The following is a 20,515-nucleotide window of genomic DNA, read 5'->3' as shown; positions in this document are numbered from 1 at the left end:
TTGATTTAAGAATGATTTTAGAGCATGTAGGTCATGTGTTCAAACCCCAGTAATATTATTTCCTTCCCAATTAATATTGATGTCCTTGTTGAATTTACTTTCACCCATCGGCTTAAATTTTTTAGTCGATTGGTGAGCTTTAAAAAGACGATGAGACGTCACAAATCTTTATAAAATATTTGAATTATTTCTCTCCTAAATAATTAGTTTTGAGATGTAACTCGATACTTATCTAATAATATGTTAAAAGAGTCCGTGAATTTTCAATGGATATTTGGTTTTAAAAAAAATTGTGATTCGTCCAAGAATATGGTAAACTTGAAGATCTCACGTTGAAGAATGAGATCTCGCCATCTTTATAAAGTACATGTGTTAATTAGTTCATGAGATGATGAACCTCATGCTTATAAAATCTAAAACGGATACTAGTATGACTAAATGAAGGTATTGTATGCCAATTTATGATATAATTATCTAGTATGACTAAATGAATACTGAGTATGAGTTGGCCCATGAGACCATATTATTGGTCTAGTAAATTGAAAAGGAACTAAAAGTGTACGGTTAGTCAAATTACAAATTCGATTCCTATAATTTGAAAAAATCAGAATGATATTATTGGTTCGGCCGATTTGAAGCTAGACCTAAAAAAATTTATTCCTAAAAAGTTTTTGCATGAGTTCAGGGTTTTTATTATTGGCAGGGAGACTATTTATGAGAGATTTATAAAATTATAAGGCCATTTAGAACATTTTATCAAACTATAAGAACTAAATTCTAACATTTTCAAATTATAAGACTGAATTATTTTTCCTAATTATAAGGACCAAATGTGTAAATGGTCAAATCATTTTAGCCATTTCTGCAAAGTGTTAATGTCCTCCCTGCAAATTCCTAGCAGAAAGCAATCATTCATTCATACCAATGATTTATCAGTTAATTAAGACTAGATATGTGTTTTAATTGCTAATGGGAGTCCTTCAATTTAGTTTGCCTAGTGTTTAATAATTTTCAAATTAATCACCTATATTTTAATAATTCCAAATTATATACTTCTAATGTTAGAGAATTGGTTATTGATAAAACTTACACATGACATACTTCACATACCATAGTTTTAAATGCCTCGAGATCTCAATTTTAGGTAAATAACTAGATGTAGATATAAATATCAATAAAAACGTCCAAGAATGTTCTTTCTAGAAAAACTATAAATATAAAGATTATTTAAATATATTTCAATTAACAAATTAAAATAATTTTTTTATTCATGATATTTGGTCCATATTTTTGTTATATTTTATTATTTTTTTCTCTGTGATAATATAAATGGGGTCAAAATCATTGGAAATTAAAACCTTAAAGTAGGGACATTCAGGAATTAAATTAAATTGAGTTACTTTTTAGACCTAATCTAATTAATCAAGTTACAAATTTCTTCAACCTAAATAATCCTTATTAAAAAAATAGACCAATACATAAAATATTTGAGTTAGATCAATCCAAGTTACTAGAGTCATTTATTTAAAATTTTGTTCTAAAAAAAAGTAAAATGAAAATACATAATAATATGATTTAATTATTTTCATACATTGAATTAAGATTAATTCAATTTCAATTTGTGTAATGAAAATTTTCTTTTCAAAATACTAGAAAAACTATTTTAAAAGTTGTTAGAAAATATATTATTCAAAAAATAATGAACAATATATGTATAAATAATCGTATTATAAGTATAAAAAAATATATATTTTTTAAAGTTAATAATAAGTTCAAATTGGTTTGAGTTATATATTAGATGAAAGCATGACTAATCCATCCCATAAAATTTTCATTTATTTGGACCCAATCCAACTCAAATGAGTTGATAACCCAACCCAAATAGCGCGAGTTGGGTTACGGATTATCGGGTTTTTTTTAACACCCCTACCTTAAGTAAACCATATGGAGAAAAGCCTTGGCCAATTTCTTGAAAATGTGGAGGAATTAGATACTTTCCTCTTTAAAGATGGGCCAATTCCTTGCAAATTTGGAGGAATTAGATACTTTCCTCCTTAACCACAGGAAGAAAGAACTTTCATTGCATCAAGATATTTAGTGAAGATGAATGCAAAAATTAACAAACAGAATTGGGATTGGGAAACAAACACAGGGATGTACAAACAAGGAAAATAAACATTTAGCTCAATACTTGTAAAGAAGCATTTAAGGTTCACATCGTGAATAAAGTACTCAAAATCTTAATCTACTACGGATATAAAAATGCATAGGAATAAAACACGACCGGATTTGGGAATTGACATTAGTTCAAATTTTCAACAATTGGACATTTTCAAGTAGCATTTGTTTAACCGACCTTTCGACATTGCAACGGTATGAAGATCCTAATGTCCATACTTCTGGAACTCCCATTCACTATTATCTGAAAAACATAACAAGATTTCAATATTAAAAATGAAGGAGCAGAATTTTCATACAGTATTATTTATTAGAAACATTAAAGCATAACAAACAAAGCATACCCAATGGACAAACTTGGCGAGTCTTCAACCAACGACTAATGCAGTGGAAGTGAAAAGCATGGTTGCATACCCCTGCAGCAGACAAGAATCTTAATAAAGAGCAAACCCAAAACACAGAAGCATATATAAAAGGCCTAATCCCCAAAAGAAACTACCACAATAACACAAGAGATCAAATGGTCTTAGATCACCGATTGACCCAAAATTTAATATTATATCATCCAACCCTCCCCTCACTTGTAGGCTTAAAATATTTAGAAGACCCAACAAGTGGAAATCAATAGGGGAGGAAACAACATTGTAAGAGTTTAAACACACGTAGTTAAGAAACAATCATAGTTAATACTATCTTAAATCAACAATTGACCCAGAAGCTAAATCGTCTAACAAATGGCAAGGACAAACCACTAATGGAAATTCTAAATTGATATGTCTAAAGTAGCTTACATTCATCCACATGAAACGAGGAAAAGAAAGGTCCATTCAACAAGACAATTGGTATTGTTTATCAGTTTAATTAAGAAATATCGTTAACTAGTCGGGATGATTTTCTAGTCACTGAGACTAAAATCTCAAGGTTGGCTGCTGCAATTGCAAAATGCACCAACAATCCAAAGACAAACTGGACATATTTCACAGAAAATGATAGAAAATATAGCAAACAGAGCTCCAAAACCATCTCAAACAAGAAAACTATAATCAAAATAAAGGGTTCAGAGGCGTAATAGCATACCCCAGGCGACAGTACATTCCTCACTAGTAGCACTCGCTTGATTCGCCTGACATTCAATACCTAAACACCAAACCAAACCAAACCAATCGTAGTTAAGAAATATCAAATCATCATCCAAAACCACATCTAGAGTAAAAGAAAATTTCTAAAAGAAAATTTCAAAACTCCTTCAACTTACAAAGATCCATTATGTGATTCCTACAAATTGCACAGTTATCGACAACAATATCTGCACAAGTAAATCAAAATTACGTTACAACAACGATAAGAAGAATCAGTAAGAAACATCTAAAAGCGAAAGAAATTAAAAAGAAATTGGAGAAGTTGAAATTAGGGTTTCGAAATACCCCAAGCCCAGAGAGCGACAGCATTCCACTTTTTGATCTCGAATCGCTTAGGTTTTTTGGAAGACGAAGGGCCAGCACTGCTTGAAGCCTCGCCGGCGGGAACCATAGGAACATCGGTATCCAAAGTAGCCATGGGTGAAATGTCTATCGGAAAGAGTCAGTTCGCCGGTCAGCGGCGGAGGAGAAAACCGGCAAGAGGAAGAAGAATTTGGGAGATTTAGTTTTGGAAGATTGAAATAATGAAGAATGAGCTGGGAAGGGGTTTGGGCCTTGTATTTATTTGGGCCAATTAAAAACTCTATTCTTAATAGTAGTTAATTAAATTGTCACTTCTATTTATATTCCTAGTTTTTTTTTAAAAATTTTTTCCCCCTCCATGAATGGACCGATCCAAAATTATTTGAAACTTTCCATATTTACAAAAACAAAATGGAGATAATTAAGATTTTATTTATAATATGTCGATTACTTTGATAACCCTTAAATATTGCAATCTTTATTATTAAAAAAATAATACTAATTTTCTTCCTTAAAAACTTATCTATTGACCTTTTGGCATGTTCAATACCAATTCTACCCCTAATTCAAAAAACTCCTCAAATTGCACCACATTTCTTCTTCCTTCAACAATTTCTTCAGCTCTTCTTTCAATATGTATTCAATGCAACACTAACATTCCACCAACGCACTTATTCCTAACTAATATTTTACCAATAGCATTGTACAACATTGATTTGAAGAATGGAAGGTCATTCTCAGTTATTCATTTTCCATCGAATACTTTTCATTCTTCCATTATTCTCTCAAAGTTTCAGTACAACATCAACATTGTTGATTGCTTTCATCTTTGTTCATTTCATTGTATCTTTGGGTATAGAGAAAGATTCATTCGTCAGATCCAGAAACTGAGAGAATGTAAATGATATTCTACAGTATTTCTTGTCCCCTAGATCATTTAGTATTGAATGAATGATCATAGCAATATATAGATGATCGTTCATTACAATATAAACGATAGTTTCGTATTATATGAATGATCGTTTAGTATTATATAAACAATCTTTTATAATCTACTTCACGATCGTGTAGTATTATATAAATGACCGTGTATATAACACTAAACGATCGTTTTGTAGTATATATGTGATTGCGTATACAATTTTAAACGAACACTTATAAATACTTGGGTGATCATTTATCAATTACTGGGTGATTTTTTAAAATTTGATTGAGTATTGCTTAAAATTTGTCAATCCAATTGCAGATCAATGACGCTACTTTGCATCTTTTTACGGTTTGGTGGGGAATGGGACCAATCGAGAAGCTATTATGTTGGAGGTCATATGAAAGGTTTGAAGGTCAGAAATGATATAACAGTAAGTAGATTAGTGAATATTGTGCACCAACGACTAAATATCGATCCAAATCTGTTTGAAATACACATCAAATGTTGCTACAATCTATTGGTTCCGGCTCCCTCAATTAACATAGTCGACAATGAAGATCCTAGCTTCTTTCTAGAAGGCAGTGATGCATCCCGGATGCCGTTATTTGTATCAGTTACATCTTATGAAATTCATGGAGTATACACTGAGAATATATACCAACAGTGCAATCCAACAAATTAACCCATTCCAATTAGTCAAAACTTTGGATATGCAACCATTCCAGTACATAATATTCTCACCATGTCTTCAATGGATGACCATATTGAGTCATGTAACTTGGGGGACGATCGAAGTGAAGCTTGGTTTGGTCATAACATGAACCTAGATGTACTCCACAATTCGATACTGACCATGGATATAGACAATCTTCAGGATCACAAATTTCTCCAATACCTTACATTCATGTTTCAACCCACATGCTCCCATCCCAGCAGTTGTGATGCCTTCGGTTCAAATGTATTCTACCATTCCAACCCAACCATTTATAGATGTACCCAGACCATCAGAGGGCCCATCATATAACGACCTCATCACAATACCTCATGAGTGTCTGAATGACGAAGATATTAAGGTCAATCAGATTTTCTTTTCGAAATATGACTTGTCAGGATACTTGTAATAATAAAAAAAAAAAAAAAAAACTTTAAATACTGTGTAAAGAAGTCGACGAAGAGCTTGCTAACTGTATGGTGTTCAATGGAAGAATGCAAGTGGAGGGTCAGTGCAAAAAATTGAAAGAAACGATTCCTTTAAAGTGATGAAATATCCAAGTGAACATAGGTGAACATACATGTTCTCTTGAAATGAGAATGGGTAATCATCGACAAGCAAACATTTGAGTTATTAGACATGTAATCAAGTCCAATTACGAACAAGTTGGTCGAACATACCATCCGAGGGATATCATTGAGGACGTCCAACGAGATTTTGGAGTGAATATAAATAACGGACGGGTTTATCGTGCTAGAAAGTATGGATTGGTGTTTGCACAAGGGTCACTAGAAGGATCATATGCTACTGTTAGAACATATGGCAAGGCACTTAAACTTGCAAATCTGGGTACGATCTTTGAGGTTAAAGTTGAGGATGGACATTACTTTAAGTATGTCTTCATGGCACTTGGATCGTGTATTAAAGGTTTCTTGAACTGTATATGCCCAATAACTGTTGCTGATGGGACATATCTATACGAGAAATATAAAGGTATGTTGTTAATAGCAACGTACATTGATGGAAATAACAAAATATATCCTATCGCTTTCAGCTTGTAGATGGGGAGAACAGTGCATCATGGAATTGGTTCATGATTCATTTGAAGGCTTTGATAGCAGACATTTCAAATTTAATGACTATATCAGAAAGTCACATCTCAATTGCGAAGGTTGTCTCAAGTATATTCCCCGATGCTTTCCATACCCTATGTATATACCATATTCAGAACAATTTGGTGGATAGATTCAAGAATAAGGACATTAATTCCACTACCTAGCAACGAAAACTTATAGAAAATCTGAGTTTCAAATGTATTGGGCTAAGCTCCATCAATATCCTAGGGTAACGGCCTATCTTGAGGAGATTGGATTACAACGATAGGCAAGGATTTATCAAGTCCATTGTAGGTATGACAAGATGAGGACAAATATAGTAGAATGCATCAAAGTCGTGATGAAAGATGCACAAGAACTATTAATCACAAAGCTATTGGAGTATATCCATAAATGGCTACAAAGTTGGTTCTATGTCCGATGTACACATGCAATGGCATGGACAAACATTGTAACTAATTACGCAATGAGTATCTTAAGGAATCATAACTGATGTCTAGAACACATCATGTTTCTCTGATAGATATGCATTTAATTAATGTGAACGATGGATATTTTGGGGGTTGGTTGATCTTCATTCACGGCATGTACTTGCATGGAGTTCAACTGCATAGAGATCACATGCTCTCATGAAATATCTGCGAAAACCCTTAGAAATATTAATGTTCAAACATTATGTGCAAAATGGTTTACAGTTGAATGTGTTTTTGCTGCTTATGTGTAACTGATCTTCCCTGTTGGACAAAGACAAGAATGGAGTCGAAGATCAGATTTTGAAGACTTCGAACTTCTACCACCATGAAAGGTAACAAGTGTGGGTCGACGTCAAACCGTTAGGATACTTTTTATTGGAGAGGAGCCATGACAAATCCACAAGTGTATACCATATGGTCAGTGAGGGCATAATAAGAAAACGTGTAGACAAACATTAATAACACCTGGCACTGGCCCATCTAGGCTCAATGGTATGTAATTTATGGGTGATCGTTTACTTATGTATATGTGATCGTGTACTTATTCCTGTGAGATCGTTTACTTTTTTTTTATGAACAATCGTTGACTTATATATATGCGATCATTTACTTATATATGTGCGATAATTTACTTATATATATGCGATCATTTACTTATATATATCCGATCATTTAGTTGTTTATAACTTATCGTTTAGTATAATCTAAACGATCGTTTAGTTATTTCTGTTCGATCATTTATTCATGTTATTTTTTGTTCTTCATTGTATTGTTTTTAATATTAGTCAGTTCAGCATAGATATACAATGCAAATTCATTTCAAGAAATTCAAGTATAGATTACCATACATATTGATTAGCCCACAACTGGGCAACATATTTTTTCCTAAACAATTTCACATTGTTATGTTCTAATCTAACTCTATTTGTACCCGTTACAAGATATTCTATAAACTTAGCACAAAAAGTGCCACAGTTAAGAGACTTGCCCTGTTGGATAGTTGTCTTCGATCTCTTCACTTCTCATGGCCCGTACTTGAATTTTCTATGTCGCTTTTCATTTCCAACGAAAATCAACATTGAATGTATTAATCTAGCCACCAGCTGAAGATAACCATAAAGTATATCACTACTTATGTAGTTAGGCATTAAGTCAAATACATAGATGATGCACGATTTTAAACTGATGGCAAGCATGAGCCAATGTTGTTTGATGTTGATTGGCCCAAATATGAAGTCAACATCTGTCCATGATGGTTTATATTCTTCGTGTTGTCCAAGTACGTAGTCAATGAAGTAAGACGATCCTGCCCAAAACCTCATGTATGCTTCTTGATCCAACCAACGTGCAATTTTTCCACCTTTCATTTCCACACCTTCTGGCCGGATCTTGGAAGCAATTCCTTTTGGCGACATTATTGCATCCTGGGCAAAGAAATACGTAAATATAAAGTTGAATGAAGAGTTACTATTGATGTAAAATTTTGGATACCGTAAAGTTGAAATCAACCACTGTGAATCGATAATTACACAGATCAGGTCTCAACTGCAACTTATGACGTATGTATTGTTGGGATGAGTGTCCTAAATCTCTTTATAATCTCTTAGTTTGTAAACTTTATATAAACATATTGTTGTTATTAAAATAAGTGTTATTTTATGAGCATACACTCAATCTAATAAACTAAGATCCTAGGTTATTTTATGTAATTTAAACAAGTATATAGAAACATACAAGTGAATCTTGTTTAAATAATAACCTAAACGGTCTGTAGTAGATAGATAAGGCTATGTACCTTATCCTTGTGATGGATAAGGCTATATAGTAGATGGATAAGGCTATGTACCTTATCCTTGTGGCACTACGGATACGACCTGCTTTGTAGGTGTTACAAGTGTTGTAAAGTGCTACAAATAATCTGATCCTGATCATTCATGTGGATACATGTGAGTGGGGGTATCCTATACAAAGAGTTTGTATAAGTCCGGACCACGAAATGATTAGTCTCATTATATAACACCGTTAATAATTGAGACTTACATTTCACTAGGATGACCATAGGTGACATGACCTGAATCCTGAATGAGTTGTGAACTCCTGCTTATGAAGGCGGTCCTTTGATTTGTATGGGTGAAAGTGGCCAGATTGTCAACTCAATAAGCCTACCATTTTGGGGATTGGTCTGACTGAGAGCTGGGAACACAATTACATGAGACGGAATTTAATCCTTCCCCGATGCAGGAGCAAGTAGATAAATTACTCCCTTAAGGGCTGATTTTGGGGCTTGAACATAGTGAACACACCCTCTCCTAGCTCGAGAGGGACTAAGTCATAGTTTGATTATGACTTATTGTTCATTAGAGGAGTCAGTGGTACTTAAGGAGTTATATGTAACTACAGGGGCAAAACGATAATTCTGACCTAGCTGTACTTACGAGCGATTTGTGAAGGGTCATCACACTATTGATTGGCTATATCTAGTGGACACAAAAATTTATCTGTAGTGCGAAGAGTGCAGTTATCGGTATTTAGTGGAATGACCGGCAGTTAATGGATGTTGGGTAATTTAATTAAGGAATTTAATTAATTATTCAAATACTATTAGAGCTTCAATCTACATGTCCATAAGGTCTCCTCTATAGCTCAACAGTGATTTAATTGAGAATTATTTTTGGATTAATTTGAAGTGTTCAAATTAATTATATATGATATAATTAATTAAATTAATTATATATGTAATATAATTAATATAATGTATTTGATACATTATAATATAAGGTAATATGAGAGGAATTTGAATATGATTCAAATACTAATTATATGAATGAGATTCTTGTAATTAAATTTAATATAAATATGATACCATGAATAAGTTGAGAGGAATTAAATATTTGAATATGATTCAAATATTAATTATATGAATTAGATTTATATAGTTGAATTTAATATAAATGTAATTTATATTAAATGTCATGTATTATTGAGTGAAATTAAAACTATAGGTTATATTGTACTTGATACAATATAAAACTATAGGTTATGTGTTATATGGGATATAACATATAGTTTATATATATAATAAGGTGTTATTATATAATTAAGGTATTATTATATTAATTAATATAATTTTAATGATTTTATTAAATAATATTATATATTGCATTAATTAAAAGCTTCCCCCCTATCTTTCCTCTCATAACGATCGTGCAATGAAAAGGGTGATCTTCTTCTCTACATTTGGTGTATCTATTCCTGCCAGCTCTTCTGGATTATCACTACCCTGCATAAGAAAAAAATAAGAAGGGAGAAAAGAGTTCTTCTTCCACTCTCTCCCTTCCCATCTACTTTCCTACTATCATTAGAAACACCATAAAAGGTATATGAAAAAATCACAACAGCTAACCGTGTCATAAACGCAATCACTAAGGAGAATACAAAAACTTCCATTTGGGGGTGTCCCTTTTGGAAGAGAAGAGATCTAATTGAGGGAGTTCTTGAAACAAAGTGTTCTTCAAATGTAAATGAATATTTCCTCTCCTTTTTCTTTAGAAATTAGCATGTTTGAAAGTTAATTAGAATGCATAATCCTTCTCTTTCTTTATCTATAATTTTGTAAATTCTATAAAATAAAAATGAAATTGACGATCCCCGCATTTCGCTTCGAAAACCTTCAATAGTTTTTCCCTTCATTGTGTACCAAATAAAAAGATCTATATTATTATTGATATATATATATATATATATATATTATAATATATATATATATAAGTATAAATTTGTTTTTACTAGATGATCGCTTAGTTGTTCTTAAACGATCGCTGAAGATTTACTACAAGATCGTTCAAGCATTTCTAAACGATCGTTGGCAATTGTCTAAACAATCATTGAGGATTTTCTAAATTATCATATAATATTTGCTAGACGATCATTTGATAATTGCTAAACGATCGATTGGGATTTTTTGAGTTATCATTTAACATTTTCTAAACTATCATATAGAAATTTTATAAGATTTATAGAATTATTCACGTCCCCAATCACCCATGTATTCTATTCAAGTGTCTTGAAGAACTCCTTGGTTCGGAATGTATATACAACCATTTGCTCCTCATTTTTAGTTTTTGGATGGCTTTTTCATTTTCTGTATCCATTCCATAGCTTATCCAGGATTGGGAACAATGGGTCATATTGAGTAACAGTTCTTATAGAAAAGTCTGGTACCGGGACCAAGGGGTTGGGATTGATAAACTTACTGCTGGTTTTAGCTCCACTGCAAGTTCTTGTGGGTGAGGCTCAATTACATGTGGTTGAGCTTCATGGTAAGATTTTGAAGGTGATCGAGGTGTGAATCACTTGAAGGTGGTTGAGGATCACTTAAAAGAGATGGTTGATGATCACTTGAAGGTGGCTGAGCTTCTCCCTCTTTGTTACCAAACCGCATGTGACTTTTTCCCTCTTTTCACATCCTCAGGTGAAAACTTGGTTGGTTTCTTCCTTTTTTGACGCTTGGAAAGGTCATTTTTCTTCTACATTTAAATTGTAAATCAGAACAGATAATTATGGTCTTACCTTGATTTCAATGTTAAGATAATTAATTCATACAACGACCGTACCTTCATTTCAATGGCTTCTTTTTTAGTTGCACTCTCCATAACATTGGTTGGATCCAAATTGAAGTGGCTCCTCAGATTGAACAATTGTATGGAGAGTTCAAGTCTTTCATCAATTGTTGCTTCCATCGTATTGTGCTCAACAGCCACACATTGATCACTGATACATTTGGACTGCTCATCGTGGGGGGTTCCTTCATTATTATTATTATTATCATCATCGTGAGTCCGTTCATTATTACTACCATCATCATTATTACCATCATTATTATTACCGTCACAAGTCCTTTCATTGTTATCCTGAACAAATCACTCAAAACATACAAGTGAATAAGATATTGTACGCGATCGTTTAAGATATTTTATGCGATCGTTTAAGATATTTTACACAATCGTTTAAGATACTTTACACAATTATTTAAGATTTTCTACACGGTTATTTTTCATAGGATCGTTTAAGATTTTCTAAACGATCGTTTGGATTATCCTGAACAATCATTTGGAGAATCCTAAACGATCGTTTAAGATTATCCAAATGATCGTTTAGGATTATCTACACGATCGTTCAGGATTATCCAAATGATCGTTTAGGATTATATGCATACATACCCAATATAGACGTTGGACTAGCAACTTTATTTTGTTCAGATGATGCTGGACAGTAAAGGTATCACCCATCTGACAGACCATGGTAGACAGGTTTGCCAAATCTTTTCGAACCTCTGTAATTTCCTCCCTAAGAACTTTGTATGATTTGGAATGTGATGTTTAGAGGACTTATGTTGCATTTTGATGATTCATTTTGTCCCCTCTTACCCTTCTTCTGGTTAGTCTGAACCAGCCTACGTGATTTGGGCTCTATGGCATGATGTTTAGTTACATATTAATCTTGCTCACCAATATGGGGTTCATCGAATGGAGGGTTTTCTTGCTCCCCAACATGCTGGTCCAACCCATCGTGCCTCCCAAATGACTCATGGGTATCGAGAGAGTGATCATGCCCCTCAACCTTCTCAACCACATAATCCTTCTTCCTTCGACATCATGGATCACCTCTTCAATCCTTCTTCCTTCTTTCCAACTAGTCCTCTTTGTACCTTATCTCCTCTTCGCTTTGTACAAGTCTTCTTAAAACAATAGTCTGTACATAAGCGAATGAGTAAATCATAATGCATGAAACTATGGTAGATGCTAATAATTACTAAGCAATCGGTTACTTACTTTTTTGAGCTGAAACACATTCTTATTCAACGATTTATAAGATGGAGCACGAGAATAAGTCCATCTAAGAATTTTAGAAATTGTAACTTTGCTGACTTTAGAGGCTATGAAATTACTTGACGTGGATAAAATTAAGTCCAAACCTATAATATAAGGGCTTTTGTTACACATACATATTAACACACAGATTAAAGTGAAATGAAAACAAAAATACATACCTGGAATGCAAGTGCAAATCCCTTTATATAATAATATGAGGCCTAATGAGCATTTTCTGCTTTCTTTGTCTCATGTGCCTTATTCTTCCCGCGCATGATAGACTTCGTGCTATTCAAGGTATGTTTGAAAAAGGCGGACGACCAGTCATAATGTCTAAAGACTTCAGGGTCATCAACAATCCCAAATGTCTTCAAATCAAATTGAATTTTCTTGTCTTTTCTAATCATCACCATTTCGATGAACAATGCCAATGCAACCTTGACGGCATCTTCTTCGTTTGTAAAAGTGAACTTCTCAAACGCATTCTCCACGTCCTTACAAGAACTATCCTTATCATTTGGGTTCTTCATTCCAAGAATGAGTTGTCGTAGTCTTTCACCGCTTGTTTCTCTTTCTATAATTTCCTTGGTCGGCCACAACCCAGTTATCAGATTAAAATCGTCTTGGGAGAATGTTACCTTCTTCCCCAATATGTTAAATGATATAACATCTGGGTTTGCATCTATTACCTCCTTCAACAGAAGATAGTGAAATAGTTGCCCATTAAATACAAGATCTACGTCCAACAGTGGACCAAAGGCCATTGTCCTAAACATTCTCATCTGCTATTTTGTCAACTTATTCTTCATAATGAACGCAGTTTTGTGGACTTGGCAAGAAACTGTAGCAGGAAAGTATTTCTCAACAGGGACGACCATCTTAGCAACCTTTAACAAATGCATACATTACCACAATAGGTAAACAATCACATAATAAAAACCAAACGATCACGTAACAAATAACTAAATGATCGTGTAACATAAAACAAAACGATTGGATAACAAAGAACTAAATGATCGCGTAACAAACAACTAAACAATCGCATTACAAATACTTAAACGATCGCATAACAAATAACTACACGATCACATTACAAATACCTAAACAATCGTGTAACAAACAACTCAATGGTGGCATTACAAATACCTAAACGATTGCGTAAACACCGCTAAACAATCACACGTTTTTTTTCTAAACATTCGTTTACATTTCTATAATCGATCATTTAAAGAATACTAAACGATTGCGTAAACACCACTAAACAATCACACATTTTTTTTCTAAACAATCGTTTACATTTCTATAATCAATCGTTTAAAGAATACTAATGCTACCTAGAATTATCTAAGTGATCTCTTAAGAGCGAATACACAATCATTTAACAAAAGCTGAGAGATCGTTTAACAAATGGTAGGCGCGAACCCTTTGCCAAGCCTAAACAACCGACGAGAATCTTAAACGAATATCAACATGCATTTAAGGAGAAGAGTTACATACCTTTCAGAGATCAACAATGGTGGAAAATGTGTACAAAGGATCAGTGAGAAGGTGGTCAAATGCTCGGATGAAGATAGGAGACGACGAGTCAGGTACGAGAGCAAAAACGAGAGAAAACGAGAGCTCAAATCGCACAAAGAGAGAAAATATAAGTGAAAGAGTGGGTGACGATGCTTCGTAGCCCGGTTTGAAAAGTTTTTTAAAATTGGGGGTAAAATTGGTATTTCACAAGAACAAAAAGTCAATCATAATAAGTTTTTAGGAAGAGGTCATCCATGGAAAAGTTTTTTTAGAGCGGTCATTTCGCAAAATTTTCTCAAAATTATGTTATAACAATGATAAGAAGAATTAGTAAGAAACATCTAAAAGCGAAAGGAATTAAAAAGAAATCGGAGAAGTTGAAATTAGGATTTTGAAATACCCAAGCGTAGGGAAACATTCCACTTTTTGATCTCAAATAGCTTAGGTTTTTTTGGAAGACGAAGGGCCAACACTGCTTGAAGCCTTGCCGGCGGGAACCATAGGAATATCGGTACCCAAAGTAGCCATGGGTGAAATCTCGATCGGAAAGAGTAAGTTCGCCGGTCAGGGGCGGAGGAGAAAACCGGCGAAAGAAGAAGAATTTGGGAGATTTTGTTTGGGCCTTGTATTTATTTGGGCCAATAAAAAACTCTATTCCTTGTATTTATTTGGGCCAATAAAAAACTCTATTCCTGATAGGAGTTAATTAAATTGTCACTTCTATTTATATTCCTTTTTTTTTCCCTCCATGAATGGACCGATCCAAAATTATTTGAAACTATCCATATTTACAAAAGCAAAATGGAGATAATTAAGATTTATATATATATATATATATTTATAATATGTCAATTACTTTGATAACTCTTAAATATTGCGATCTTTATTATTTAAAAAATAATACTAAAAAGTATTGAAAAGTAAAAGGAGTTGTAATATAACTTCTATGTATATAATTAATGCTGTCGAAAATTTAAAAGAGAAATGAAAAAAAAAACCATGTATATAATTGATTGTTTAAAAATAAAATCTGGAATGGAAATGATGTAATAGAATTGAAAAAAAAAAATTGTGTCAAACTTCTATGAAAAATGAAAAAACCAATGCCTCAGTCGGGTAATCATTTCGTTTTTTGTTTTTTGTTTTTCAAAATTAAACCTATTTCCTCCCCATTTCTTACAATAATTTGAATCTTTCTCAAGTACAATGGTTGAATTTTTAGTCAAATTCCAAAAACGATAACAACCTTTTAAAAGCTATTTTTTTTTAGTTTTCAAAATTTGACTTTTTGGTAGAAAGTAGATAATAAAAGAAAATTTTGAAGGTGGGAGTGGTGTCTGTTCGCATGAGGTATCTGAAGAAACTTGCATCGTGGATTTGAACTTCGTATTGGTGTTAATTTCAGTAAAGTGAGTACAAACTCTGATACATAATCCTTTGATACTCTCTCAAAAAGTAAATTCTAATATTAAGTTTGGATGATCGGCCTTTGGGCTTGTTGATCTTCTTGAAACGTCCTTTGGACTTGTTGATCTTCTTAGAGGATTGGTGTTTGCACGAGATTTTCGGAAAAACTTGTTTCGTGAAGTTGAACTTGAGTTGGTGTTGATGTTGATGATGATTTGATGTGATGTGGTTCGATCTCTAGTACTTGATTCTCTAATTCTCTCTTAGATGAATGTGTACGCTTAGAAGCGAAGCATGTAGATGTTCTTGAGCTTTGAGAAAATGGTGAAACAACATGAATAAAAAATAAAGTTACGTTTTTCTAAATATATCATAAAGTTGAGTCCATTTGATACAATTTTTCTTCAAAGTATCATGTGAAAAAAAAAAGTTAATTTACAAGTTTAGTCCGACAACTTTGAGACTTTTGCTTATTTGATACTTGAACATTCAATTTTAAGTTCGATAGATCTTTAAACTTTAAAAAGTGTCTAATATATTATTATACTTTGTTAGAGATCATGTTATTTCACAATTTCCAACCAAACCTCTTACACAATTCAAGACTAAGAAGATTAAAGAAAAATTCATTCATATCATTTGCAAGCTTGAAGTTGTGAATGGAGTTGCCATTAATAACACTTGTTTGGCAAGCATTTTGAATCCTTCTTTTATTACTTTAGTTTCAAATCTTGAGTGTATTTTCAGCTATTAAGCGTTAAGATAAGATAGAAGTTACCAAACTTATCAATCATGACCATTACTTTTTGTAGCTAATTTTTGGGTATATGAAGGATTGAAATTCAAGTTTGAGACATTTTCCTTATCATTTCGAAGTTTCCATATAACTTTTGTGATATACTGTATGCGAGTCATTTTCCTTAGTCATTCGGTGAAAATTTTACTTGAAAATCGTTGACCTAAGAAATAGGTTAATTTTAGTCTTTTTTGTTAGTTGATCTAGATTTATCTTTTATTTCTGCATTTCGTGAGCTGTTGTGATAAACAAAATTTTCATACTTTTAAGAAATAATTCTTATAATAATTTTCTTTCACAAGCATGGAAAAACCATGCAATTCATATAGTCATCCATCATGATGAGTTTTCCACTACTTCAACACACCAACCCTTCTAATTATTGTTCCATCCCCCTTTTATCTTTTACTACTAAACTTTTAAACACTTTCATATATATATATATATATATATATATATATATTATATTTTGTAACTTTTCAATTTGATAATAAGTAGTTCAAGATTTTAAAATCACTTATAAATTATAAATTAGAGTGATGTTTATGATTCTTCTCCTTTTAATAGTAAAAATAGAATTTTGAAGCTTCAAGTTCAATGTGAAAGCTTAAATTTTGAGTAAGAATGGTAAGATTAGACTAAGGGGAAAAAAACTCTTACCTATAAAAACGAAAAAAAAGGGTTAAATTACAAATTCAACTCTTAAATTTTTAGATTTGTATCTACTGGATCCTTAAACTTTCAAAAGTGTCTAGTATATTAATGTATTTTCAATGTGTTTAGTAACTAGTAGGTCACTAAATTTTATATTTTTTTGTCTAATAAATTTCTAAACTTTCAATTTTGTATCTAATAAGTCTATAATATATTCAATTTTTAAAAAAGAAATAAATTGATTAGACTTAAACATACTTTTATGTTTAAAGGAACCTACAATTTTTTTTTTATATTTTTGTAGATATACATGAATTTGAAAAAAAAAATATTTCTAATAAGTTACTAAATACAAAATTACAAAATTTAGAGATCTATTTAACACAAAATTAAAATTTTAATAATGCATTTTACACATTTGAATGTCGATTCGAATGTTATATTTTAAAAGTTTAAAGATTAAATATATACAAATATAAAAGTTAAATAAAATCAGTAATTTATTAAAAAAAAAATGTGTATCATTTTCCCTCTGCCCTATTATTTTCTTGACATTGAAAAAATGGTTATTCTCTATCTAGCAAATATTATATCTGAATTTTTCAATATTTTTCTCCAAAGAATTTTGAAAGGCTTAAAATCAATTGTCATTTTAAAATTACATCCTTTAATAATTTAAAATCAAATGTTAAATTAATTTTTAATTACAAAATCAGTATGATTTTTTTAACATAGAAAAAAAAAATGCTTGTAATCATTTCCTAACACTCACAAAAACATAGCATTTAAGTTAACAACTTCTCCTTTTAGGGTGAAAGACAAAAAAATAAAAAATCTTTTTAACCCTGCCTTTTTAATTCTAAACCCGTAAACAATACCCAAGCTTCATCACTATAATATAACTTATATAAATCTAAATATTTATGTATCTCTACTATATTAAAAGGAACTATATAAGAATAATCTTTACCTATCTTTTTTATCCTTTTTTTTTAAAAAAATAAATTTCCATATTACCCTTTTGACGAGTGTTCTAACTTTTTGAATGTAGTTATGTAGATACCCATTTGAAAGATGATGGAGGTGACTTTTCTAATTTTTAATTTACAAAATAAATTTATATATTTAAAAACAAAGTCTTAGGTTAAATAAGAACAATTGACGTTGATGAGATGCGACTCTTCAACACAGAATGCAATAGATGTCAATTGGATGCATCTGTTCGTGGTGGAAGTGGTACATGCATTGAATTTGTGCATTGATTTTTCCAATATATGTGAGATGTACATGTAAAAGAAGAAGAAAAGTAAATACTTACATTTATATTATTAAAAAAATAATTCCATGATATCCAAAATTTAGAGAAAAAAAATGTAGGATTTAATTGAATGGAAATAGTAATTAATAGGGTGAGACAATGTATCATTTTGTGTGACTTCACGATGGATATATAATAACATTAGAATAAAAATTATTGCATTAAATATAAATATATTAATTCGATATTTTAATTACTTGAACGATTTCTCTCTCTTCATTTTTCTTTTAAAAAAAAAGACATCAAAATAAAATTGATACATTATCTAACTTCTAAAAGTTGGTAGTAACTAAAACAAAATTGTATCATATTTATTTATTATATGCTAAAAACCACTATTTAAAAAAATAATTAGAACTACTAAATTTCATAACAAGTGAGGTTATAAGAGATCAAAATATGTATTAATTATCATTGAGCTATACTCACATTGACATTTAACAATATAAACTTCTGAAGTTATTAGTCCATTATTATGTTTAATCTACACAAACTCGAGCCCTAACGCTCGGTTTGAGAAGGATGGTTTGGGTATAAATTGATTGTGAATTTGTTGAAAAAGAAAACAAGGAAACACAAATTTAAATGCAAAGGGCAAAGGGTTTGTGAGTTATGATTGAAAGACATTTTGATTTTTGAAGCATCTTGTATTGGTATGGTTTTGGTCTTCTCTTTGTCATGTGAAATGTGAACATACAATTGAGGAAAAGAAAAAAAAAGGCTGACAGATATTGTTGCTGTTTTTGCTTCCTTTTCCTCTTTCCACTCTTGATTGAAACTATTCGTCCATAGTGCTAACATCCCCAACCACTCCATAAAAGAATACCCTTTGACTTCAATTTTATCTTGAACATTTTTTTAACACCTAGAAGAATATTTTTTAAGTACTTAGGAAGTCGCTCAAATATGTTCAAACATATCCTTCAAATTATGAGATTAGTTGGTGTTATAGGTGAATTTGGATATGCTGAAATAGGTCGAAGACTTTAAGATAAAGTGGATTTGGATTCAAATTAGTCGTTAAGACTTAATCCTAAGAGAAATTGCATTATATGTCTAAATCGGGTGAGTGGTTTTAAAAAATGTCTAATTTGAATTTTTACTTGAGAAATATCTATGGTTCTAATCCCAAGAGGAATAAGATGAACTCTAGGTCAATTTTGCTATAAATACAACATTATAGCTTCATATAAGAGAATTTAAATTTCTGAGTTCATCTTTATTCTATAGTTCTTCATATCTGACTTTGGCAATAGAACGATTTTATCTTTATTTTGCTGACCCTCTCTTCATCAAATTACAAATCTATCGTTACTATCACGTGAATGTTAAGTACAGTTTCTCTGTTCAGATTTTAACATCAACAACTAAAATTCATTTGAGGTATTTTTAAGTATACTATAAGAAGACTCAATTTATATGTTTAATTAAGTTTGCAATTTGTGATCTAAAATCTCAACAATACTTTTGGATGAAGTACAACATAATTTAACAAATAGTTTCCATTAACACAAACTACCAAGTGTGGTTGTTCTCTTTGGTTGAACATGCTTTATTTGAAATAGTTCTATATATTTTAGGTGACAATTTAGGGAATTTTGTTTAAAGAAGTGTGAATGTGCATGTTAATTTAAAATTTAAATCAAAATAGATCATTATATTATTTTAAATGGAGAAAGATGTAAGAAGATGTCTGATCAATTATTATCGTGTATTTTGAATCCTAATCTATAAGGTTATATTTGATAATTATTTTGTTCCTTGTTTTCTATTTTTGAAAATTAAGCTTCAATTACTACTTCTAATTCTGTCTATAATTTTCTTATTTTCTACCTATTTTGAAAACATGTGTTAAAAAACCAAGGCACTTTTGAAAACTTTTTTTTTTCCTCATTTTTATAATTTTCTAAATAAAATCAGAAGTTATTATAATACAACATAAGATAACAAAAAAAAAAAAAATTAAAAAAACTTATATTGATAATCAAAGCCATTTATGACTCATAAACTATGATTGCATACTTCACAAAAATTAATACATACAATTATTGGTACAAATTAAACTAATCATAAATGGACTTTCAACCCTTCTTTGTGAAAGGGC

At 31.4% G+C, this 20,515-nt stretch overlaps 3 protein-coding genes across 3 annotated transcripts; all 3 read right to left on the bottom strand.

Annotated features, from left to right (window-relative positions):
- Positions 1-2,155: 2,155 nt before the first annotated feature.
- On the bottom strand, positions 2,156-3,855 carry LOC120071482 (RING-box protein 1a). The gene is made up of 5 exons (XM_039023794.1): positions 3,603-3,855; positions 3,434-3,484; positions 3,256-3,315; positions 2,523-2,594; positions 2,156-2,422 (listed from the first exon to the last, which is right to left on the bottom strand). Exons 1-5 carry the CDS (start codon positions 3,733-3,735, stop codon positions 2,385-2,387), a joined length of 354 nt encoding a protein of 117 aa, XP_038879722.1. The 5' UTR covers positions 3,736-3,855; the 3' UTR covers positions 2,156-2,384.
- A 6,186-nt stretch (positions 3,856-10,041) lies between these two features.
- On the bottom strand, positions 10,042-12,415 carry LOC120072128 (integrator complex subunit 5-like protein). The gene is made up of 4 exons (XM_039024540.1): positions 12,356-12,415; positions 11,462-11,758; positions 11,285-11,374; positions 10,042-10,128 (listed from the first exon to the last, which is right to left on the bottom strand). Exons 1-4 carry the CDS (start codon positions 12,413-12,415, stop codon positions 10,042-10,044), a joined length of 534 nt encoding a protein of 177 aa, XP_038880468.1.
- Positions 12,416-12,939: 524 nt separating this feature from the next.
- On the bottom strand, positions 12,940-13,482 carry LOC120072127. Its single transcript, XM_039024539.1, has one exon. The coding sequence runs from the start codon at positions 13,480-13,482 to the stop codon at positions 12,940-12,942; it is 543 nt and encodes a 180-aa protein (XP_038880467.1).
- Between the last annotated feature and the right edge of the window lie 7,033 nt (positions 13,483-20,515).

This window comes from Benincasa hispida, chromosome 2 (genome assembly GCF_009727055.1).
Source record: "Benincasa hispida cultivar B227 chromosome 2, ASM972705v1, whole genome shotgun sequence".
NCBI lineage: Eukaryota > Viridiplantae > Streptophyta > Magnoliopsida > Cucurbitales > Cucurbitaceae > Benincasa > Benincasa hispida.
Note: the sequence above shows the minus strand (reverse complement) of the source record. Positions and strands in the feature narration are given on the sequence as shown.